General features: G+C 41.5%; 1 protein-coding gene across 1 annotated transcript; it reads right to left on the reverse strand.

Annotated features, from left to right (window-relative positions):
• Positions 1–5,590: 5,590 nt before the first annotated feature.
• Positions 5,591–9,304, reverse strand: olfcv3 (olfactory receptor C family, v3). Its single transcript, XM_030765252.1, has 6 exons — positions 9,096–9,304; positions 8,675–8,963; positions 7,520–8,338; positions 7,195–7,419; positions 6,580–6,703; positions 5,591–6,489 (listed from the first exon to the last, which is right to left on the reverse strand). The coding sequence occupies exons 1-6, from the start codon at positions 9,302–9,304 to the stop codon at positions 5,591–5,593; spliced, it is 2,565 nt and encodes an 854-aa protein (XP_030621112.1).
• Between the last annotated feature and the right edge of the window lie 656 nt (positions 9,305–9,960).

The following is a 9,960-nucleotide window of genomic DNA, read 5'->3' on the forward strand; positions in this document are numbered from 1 at the left end:
GCAAACACGGCACTCCGAGTTTGGAAACTGGGCTCCCAATATTAAATTTTGGTCTTTACTGATTTTTACTGACTTTCTAGGTTTGGCCTTGTTTCATTTTGTTGGTTATCTGAAGACCATCACCCAGGCTTGGATTAGCCATCGGGAAAGCGGGGACTTTTCCCAGTGGGTCGCTGCTATTAGTAGGCTGCAAAACTACATGGGACCTAATTAAATTCAAATTTAAACTTTCGTTCTTACAAAAAAAAAAATTAAGTACTACTTTTTAAAGATAATTTTTTTTTTTTTTTTTTTTAAATGAATGTCTACATGATATTTTGGACCTCTCAGATCAACATTACGATCCAGTTAGTGAACATGCACAGAACACCCATAAGCCATGGGTTTGCAATGCAATTTAACCCTGTTCATAACAGCGGCACATACTAACATGCATAGAAAAAATAGGCCACAGTGAAATATAGTAGTGAAATATTATTGTGGACATCAAGATGTATCTGAAGATACATGTTATATCTGAAGATACATGTTATAAGAGTAAAGACGCATGAAATTGTGCTATTTATTTGATCAGTTATGGCAATAGACAAAAGCATTTAATCAGACTCGTTTGAGGGACGTTTTACAGTGCCAGCAACTATGTACAGATCACAGATTAAGTGTCTAAATTAACGACTTTTATGCTACCTCATCCCTCACCTATCCCAGAACAAAGAGGAATGCCGCTGTGAATTATGCTTATCTATGCTCTAACAGACAACTGTCACCTCCTGAATATCTTTCCAACAACAGTGCTTGAATTGTCATTCAGACCAAAACGTGTTTTCTGTCATTTAATATGAAAAAAATGCACTGTAATATCGAGAACGTTTGGAGAGCTGTTTATTAGATGCTTCATCTGTAGCCTGGTAAGTAAATGGTACGCCTTATTTGATTGAGAAAAAGTCCAGAACCTCGTGTTGGAGAAATAAAACGTTTCTTTGGTTTATGAAAACATTGTAACAGCTATGTAGCTATTTTTTGCGTGACTTAATCAACATAATCATTTTGTATTAAGAATTCATAACTACATGGTCATTTATATTACATTTAATGTATAAAGTTCTTTTATAAGGATGTGATCTGTAAATGGAGGAATAGGACGTTCTTTGAGTTTGTCTCTGTGCAGAAAGTGCTGATGATCAGACATTCAAGGTAACATGGTGTGAGCTTTTTTTGGAGAAAATGAGAAGACTTACTGTGTTGGAATGGAGCCAAGGGCACTATGATAAGATGAAATAGTGCTCTCAGTCATTCTTTGTATTCTCTAACAAGCGCTCATTAATTTTTGTTTCTTTATCAATGCAGGTGCTAATGTAAGACAGTATTCTCACTTATTTTTTTTAATTACGCCTCGGTCAAGGTGTTAGTTTCTGACTAAGTCATTAGGAAATGATGGTGTTCAGCAAGATAGGCAAAGAAGACGGGAAGTCCTCAAATGACTGTCTTGATTACCATTGGATAATCTTTGATTTGACTATAGGTGATGTGTGTCAGTTAGCCACTCCCGGGACCGGATCCGTTTGTTCTATGCTGCTTTGAGTTCATGCAATAAGCATACACCGCACCAGACTCTGAGAACTTTAATCGTCTTTTTTAAGGAGGTGAACGGTGCGGCTGGATTCTCGGTCATATCTGGCCCAGGCTGAGAATTCTCTCCCACACTTGTCCACCGAATATTTAATTTATTTTGGAATTTTTAAATCACAGAAAAGGAGGATAAGCTAGCTTCTTCTTGGGGAGCTGTCTGCTGTTTAGAGTGCTCGTGCTTTCACCTCGCCCCTGAGAAAATCTGTCTCCACCGCTATGATCCCCTAGTTTCTTGCTCTTGCCAGTTCCGACGTTATATTAGTAAGCCGCCAAAGTGCAAGCGTAGGTAGCTTTTAAAGGGAATGAGAGATGACACTGATTGGTGTATTGCACGTTACACCCAAAACACACCTACGAGTTAATTAAGTGCTCGAGTACAACCCCTTTAGACCATGCGCCACACTTTGCGCCCATTTTATCCGTCATTAAAATAGCAAAAGTGGCATAACCACGCACTAAAAGCACTTGCACCATGTGCTTAGACTACGCGCTTTAGGTCGTTAAAATAGAAACCGTAGTTTTCTATTCTGTGATGACCGGTGTGTGATAACACGCTATATAATATTAGGCTATAATTCAGCTATCCTGTCAGAAATTATTTGGTTACTCTAAAGATATAGGTCCGTACATGATGCTGGAAACTTGAGCGCGGTACTACGTGGTAACTGTATGGTAATACCTCTCAATGAGCAGTGGGCCGCTGGAACGGTAATATTAAGGGTCCCAATCCGACCCTGCCATCATCATTGTCTCATTTGAGTTCTAACGTATAACTGCAGGAAATATCCCACTCATGAGTCAAAACAAATTTCACTCCAGTCATGAATCACAAGATAGGGGGAGGTAAACAGACTACACTGCAGTGTTTGTAAATAGGTTCACTAAATGTAACTAGTAATTTACAGAAACTAACCTACACTTTGCAGGAGCTCAGTGTTCTTAGGGATAAACATTGTGTTTATCTACGGTGTCACACTCGGGCTTGACAGACTCACCCCTTACACTGAGAACGTTCAGTTCTGTCTGAGTCTTCTGTCTGAGATTCGTAATGAAGAGGTAGATTTGGAGTGTTGGCAAAACTGTTATGGAGAGACATCATCTCGACATACATACCAGTTTTCTTCTTGCTCCGTGTTTAGTCTCAGTTAGGAAGATGCTTCTTTCGTCAGAGATCGTAAAGGGGTTCACGCCACTGCACTTCGCTATCGACAGATGCACATCTGCACATGCACAATTAAGCAACAGGGACAGATCGAGGACAGGACCTAAGTAACAAGAAGTGCATTAACCTCATATACTATATAATAAACAGCAATTTTACGATGGCAAATGAAGTCAATAGATTTATCCTGGATTTGCTCCATTAATCAGGCAAAATTCAACCACTGAATTAAGTAATATTAATTACAATGTTGTTTGATTCAACCCTGCCTCTAAGTCATACTGACATGACTAAAAAAAAAAAACCCATCATTTTCTCTTGCTCTGTTGATCGCTTGTCTTTTAAACTGATGCGCCGGTTATATTACGTTAATGGCACTGACAGGGGAAATCAACTGATCTTTCTTCAACATATGGTGGTATTCTTCCTTCTGAATGTAGATATCTACTCACTTACCTTGAGCTGTGAGCGAGGAAGATGATGCCATTTGTGAAGCTAGGAAGGAGTGCTGGACCGATTAAAAGCGTATGAGGCACACAGTTAAGCTTTGCAACAGTTGTAGCGGAAAGTTATTGATGATAACACTAGTAGCAATAAAGCGAAGACGCTGTTAACATTTTTTTAACTTAAGCGAAATGTTTCCCTAACTTCAAGATAGCCAGATTATTCTATTTATTTAAAATAAACTCGAGCACTTTGTCGTAAACACATAAATGTGTAACCATCACTTTGGAGTCCCTTCGTGAAACAAGTTCCTTGTTTGTGTTCTGTTGCTGTGGCAACTTTATTTGGAAGTACTCATGTATGGTCGTCAGGGGGCACTGCGCGATTAATGGACTGGTGTAAAGCAAAGAGAATACGAGTTTTAAGCAAACATAGTCATTAGATCATTTCACCCTGAAATGTTTCCTAGACATTCAAGAATGTGAACTTGATGTGGAATGAGGTGACAAAAGTGTCTGATTGTAATATGCATTCTGGATATATACTTGTGTGGAAAAATGGCCTATTTTGCAGTAGTAATTGCTAACTGACCAATTTTGTGTGCCTGTTTATTGGTGTTTCATGGTCAGTGATTAAAGGCAAGTGGAGGGACTGTAACAGTCAACAAGTGGAACCCCTGCAGCACCAACCATCCCGTGCTTTGAATGGATCTGCCAACCATGAGCTCTATACACATTTTTCACTGAATCAGTGGCACAGTAGATGCATATATGGATGTATTAATATCCTCTCACTAATATGCAGTAGGCAGTTTGTAGGGGGATGAAAAGGGATGCCATCCCCCTTGTTAGCAAAATCACCAAATGTATCCCCCTTGTTAACCTGCCACCCCCATATACTCTATAGCAGTGTTTCTCAATCCTGCTCCTGGTGGACCCCTGCTCTGCACATCCTCTATCTGTCTTTGCTCCAAACACACCTGGTTAGTGTGATTAACATGCTTGATTAAAAGATCTTGATTAAATCAGGTGTGTTCAGTCTATCAAAAAATCAAAAGTGCCACTGGTGAGTTCAGCCAGGTAGGTAGAGCAGGGAAAGATGGAAAACATGGGTCCCCCAGGAGCAGGATTGAGACACATTGCTCTATAGTGTCAGTGACCATTGGGCCATCCCTCCTGTTGGCCACTGCCCCCCCCCCCCCCCGTTAAAAACATAACAAATCATCTACTGCTAGTACGTATAATATATAGGCTATGACTACACACACACACACACACACACACACACATATATATATATATATATATATACCACACCACACACACACACACACACACACACACACACACACACACACACACACACGTACACATATACATACATACATACACAGATCACAGTATCACCGAATTTGACATTTATATTCAAAATGTCATAATTATTTATGTAACTGTGTTCAGCACATTGTGTTGCCTCTCCCTAAAAAGATAACTGAAACAAGAATTTTTGTGGGGATTTATGAAACTGGAGAACACAGTAGGTGGGATATACCATTCTACATTGTATATTTTTTTGTTTATTTTGTTTTTCACTATCAGTCTTGTCTGCAGACCATTCACTGTTTCACAGTACGATAACCATTGCAAACTGCTGATTCAGTTAAGCCTTTCTTTGTGGGCTTTGATGTGTTTTTGGCATACCACCCTTGACATACTGTATATTTCCTTCTCTTCTGCACCAAAGTCATCACTGCTGTACATGGGCAGAGCCCTGTTTCCACCTCATTTGTTCATAGCATTTGAGTTGAGACCTGATAATTCCAAGATATCTCTGACTTTTGAAATACTCTAGCTGTGGACTTTCAAGAAGGGAAATCATTATTCGTTCAAACACTTTTTCCTTGGCCATTTGTATAGAAATATGATTGAGAACATAGTTTCCCTCTCATTTTTCACCATAAAATACTTTATTACTTGACTTATTTGATAAGCACAACCTATTTTGCTCTTCTTCATGAGTTTTCTAGGTGACTGTATAGTATATATGGATACTAATATAAATATTTTACTAGAATAGAAAGAATCTCTGTAATTACACACACACTGTGAGCAGTGAGCAGTGAATTTGACCTCTACATTGAACCCATCTTACACACCCGGCAGCCAACACACACACACACACACACACACACACACACCAGGCACAGGAGCAGTTGGCAGCATGATCACGTGCGGGGAGCAGTTGGGGGTTCAGTGCTTTGCTCAAGGGCACTTCAGCCATGGATGTTGAGGGAGGGGAAAGTGCTGATTTCTAAGCTTCAGAATATGCAACCAATGTGTCCAAAAATGTATACAACTATTTTTCTTTGCCCATCAGATGCTGTCTGGTGTTCTTCTCTGGTTTCAATAAGATAATGTAACACTTTGGAGCAAATAAACATAAAAGCAAACCAAAACTTGATGCTAATATAGCAAAGATCTCCACTGCTGTGGTAAACTTGCCAGGTGAGCTGACATAGGCAGGCACAAAGGCTAACCATACTGCGCAAAATATCAGCATGCTGAACGTGATGTATTTGGCCTCGTTAAAATTTCCTGGCAAGTTTCGGGCCTGGAAGGCCAGAATAAAGCAAACACCAGCCAGGAGCCCAATGTAGCCCAGAACACACCAGAAGGCCACATCTGAGCCCACTGTGCATTCCAGGATGATCTTGGACCGCTGATACTGGGTGTTTCTGGAGGGGAAAGGAGGGGAAGTGATGAGCCAAGCAGCACAGATCATCACCTGGACCATGGTACAGCTGAAGATGATTACTCTCTGCTGTTTGGGTCCCAGCCACTTCATCACATTGTTTCCTGGCTGAGTGGCAGTGAAAGCAGCCAGAACCACCAGGGTCTTACCCAGGATGCAGGAGATGCAGAGGGAGAAGGTGATGCTGAAAGCTGTGTGACGCAGCATGCATGACCAGGAAGTGGGCTCTCCAATAAAAACCAGAGCACAGAGAAAGCACAGAGCCAGAGCGAACAAAATGAAGAAACTCAGTTCAGAGTTATTGATGCGGACGACGGGGGTGTTTCTGTGGTAGAGGAAAACTACCAACACAGCAACTGTGAGGCAGGCTCCCACCACAGCTATCACCGTCAGGGCTATCCCCATTGCATCATGGGTGAGGAAGTCAACTGCCTTTGGTATGCACCTTGTTCCTGCAGCATTTGACCAGTAATCTTCGGGACAGGGCATGCAATCTACTGAATCTTTAATAAGGATAAGGGGCAAAAATGAGTAGGCTGAAAAATATTTCACACACACACACACACACACAATAAATTTGTTCTTTCTCTTACCTGTCCGATTACTAATTTTGCCACTGTCACATGGTACACAGTCAAAGCAGCAAAGAGGCTGCCCACGACGGACAGCCCTCCTGAATCCAGGAACACAACTTTCACTGCAAACAGACACCAGCACCTGTAGTCCCAGAGAATGTAGTCAGAGCAGATAAATTCAGCATGTCACTCACAAAGACATGACTTAATGTTTGGTTAAGGCAGAGTCAGGTGGGGAAGGACTTAAGCTATGCCAAATATATAGACTGATGAGACAGGCAGTGCATGGAGATAATGGTGTAGTATGCAAATAAAGATTAAAATGAGTTTTCCTTGGGCTGAAACTGCTTGTGATACATACATGGTCTCATGTTCTGGTCAGTGAAACTGAGTGCTGTGACTTCTGATTGGTGCAAATTTCTCACACACACACACACACACACACACACAAAGTACACACAAAGTACACACACAAAGTACACGAAATCCATAATATCAAATTCATGCGCACTGCCCAGCAACATCAATGCTTTATGGTTTTACTATGCCATCCCACACTTACCTCCACTTGACTCTACAGAACTTCAATAGATGGCACCTCATGTATTGAAATACACATTGTGAGCAGCTTGCCTCGCCTTGGTGACCAGCCCACACAATCCCCTTCTCCTGGATGACCAGCTCCTTTCCAGGATCCTGTGCACCATCAAACAAGCCAACATTGACAAACTCAACATTTCCAGCTGAGCCCCTTTGCCAGTTGATCAAGTCATAAGATGGAATTGAGTCACCGTTCATGTCGAACTCCATCATCTCTCCAGAAATAGTAAAGGAGACCTCTTGAAGGTAGTGCTGGAGCTATGAGATGTAGAAAAAGAACCAGAAACACAGTCATTATTGTTTCATTTACATGTAGTCAGTTTTTTTTCTATTTTGTAAAATGCACAATTAATGGTACCTGCCATGGGTAGATATTCCTGACATCTGCACATGAAAAGTTGCTGAATGGCCCTCTCCCTGGCCTGCAGCTGATAAGATTATGAAGTGAGTGAGCTATGGCATATACTCCTTTGTACACATTATAAGAAATACGAGGGCTGGAGGTATTTATGTACGCAGAATGTTGCTTGTTCAGAGTCTCTTGGCCTGTGCAGGGAGGCAGAATGGAATTTCTGCTGGAGGAGGAGGAGGGAGAGCAGTCATAAAGAGTTTCCCATAGCTTCTTCACCAGAGGGTTGGAGGGGTATGTCACTGGGTTCACTGTCATCAGATAATCTCTTAGCCCTGGGATTTGTCCTTGGCGTATCCCAAATCCAATTGTGCCCCCTAGAAAGGGGTAGTACTCACTCCCCGTGAATACAGATGCAGTCACCCAAGCCTCACTGGCAATCCACTGGATACCAGTGACATTCTGCTCCATGTAGTCCCTTAGAAAGGGTGTGAGTTCGCCTTCGGCAGAGAATACTACTACCACACGGGCAGAGGAGCTGTTCATGACATGGATAATCTCCAGTGCTTTTTGGCGGTTATAGAGCAGGGGGATCATCTCCTGGTAAGCCACACATATGCCCGTGCCCTCCAGCTCCCTCAGCAGACCCTGCAGTGCAAAGCGCCCATACTCATGGTCGCCCCGCACCACACCCACCCAGGTCCAGTTGAGGCGCAGGAGTAGCTGAGCAATAGCTTTTACCTGGTAATCATCACTGGGAATCACTCGGAAGAATGTGGGGAATTCCCTTCTGTTGCTAAGGCAGGAACAGGAGGAGAAGTAGCTGATCTGGAATATACATGAGGAGTAACCCCCACAAGTTCCCAAGACTCAGTGCTGTATAGCATTAAATGCCATCTCTATTTATATAACTCCAAGACAAGCACAAAAAATACAAAGATACAAGTTCCTAAAATGTTTATCCAGATTTTTTACACTGCTATTTTACTGCTAATTTTTTATCTCTCACTTAATCTTGACATATTTCTGTCATTTTCTTTTCGATCACACATGGTCACACACTTTGTGTTCTTACTTTCAAACATTTGCTGCCATGCTACATGTCACTGAACATTAAGTCAGCTAACCAGCATTCAGTGGTGTGAGGTCCTACTTAAAACTCACCATTGGAATCCTGAAAGGTCGCAAAATTCTGGAGACTACAATACTCTGGGCCGACCCAGATTCACCAACGATAGCTAGAAGTGGACTGGAACCAGAACACATAGGGCTGTTAACTTCTGCTGGTCCGTTCAGAACAGCCAGAGCGGCACGTTGCCCTGTTAAAGGGTAGGCACATGAGTCAAATATTTTGTAGCCCAGCGTGTGGTTGGGTAACAGATCCTCCCTCTGGTTGATCTGGTCCACTGCCAGCCTCAGAGTTAAAGCCCAGCGGAAAGCCCTGGGGTCAAATCTGCACACAGTGAATGGACATGAAAACAAACACCACAGAAATATTTCAATCCATTTTCAATTTCAAATAATACTGTATTTAGTTAAACCTTTAAAAAATGAGTTAGAAAAAATAAGAAAACAGGCCACCCACCCATTGCAACGCACTGGCCCTGGTTTATAGGTACAATTTAAGTCTGGCATCTCCATGTTATAGTGAAGAGGAAAAAGGCCACCAATAATAAAATCTCCATTAGCCAAGAAACCTGGTCTGAAGTTTCCTTTCAGGGAGCACTGAGGGTTTGGAGACTGATTGAGGGCAGCTAGGAACTGGAAAAGAGGCCACAGGAGCAGAGGAGTCATCCTTAGGTACACACAACAAAGAACGAGACACAAAGCTCTGTTTTATATGCCAGATGTACACCACTCAGCATGCATTTGTGTTTGGTACCTCCTCAGGTGGGACTGCAATATGACATCACCAGCAACCATAATCCTTAGAGACCGTGTTGGATCAACATATTTTCCCAACTGTCTTGTACACCTATAAAATGTCATTATCAGTGGTCTAGGAATAATAATGGTCTTTTAATGTTTTGCTGGAAGAATTGACTGATTCAGTATAATTTCTTAAACAATGCTAAGTCTTCATTGAAATGAGTGGAGCTACACTGCATTCACAACCTGAGGCAAGAATGTGTAATGTGTTACATACTTCCCAGTGTTGATCCTCATAAATTTAAACACAGAATTTAGTATATATTGTTCTTACCGTACATAAATATCCAGCAAATATATCTTTATATCTTCTGTTAATAAACCAAACAGTTATTTTTAATGTCACACTCAGATCGAAACAAGAATCTTGGAACTGTTGAAAATTTGAAGTAGGCCAATGTTCATTCCTAAAGCATCTATTTTTGATTCCTACTCATTGTACAATTTCTCTTCTGCTTTAATTATTCAGGTTGATTATCCCTTATCCAAAATGCCAGTGACGAGAAGTGTTTTGGATTTTG

Source organism: Chanos chanos, chromosome 2 (assembly GCF_902362185.1).
Source record: "Chanos chanos chromosome 2, fChaCha1.1, whole genome shotgun sequence".
NCBI lineage: Eukaryota > Metazoa > Chordata > Actinopteri > Gonorynchiformes > Chanidae > Chanos > Chanos chanos.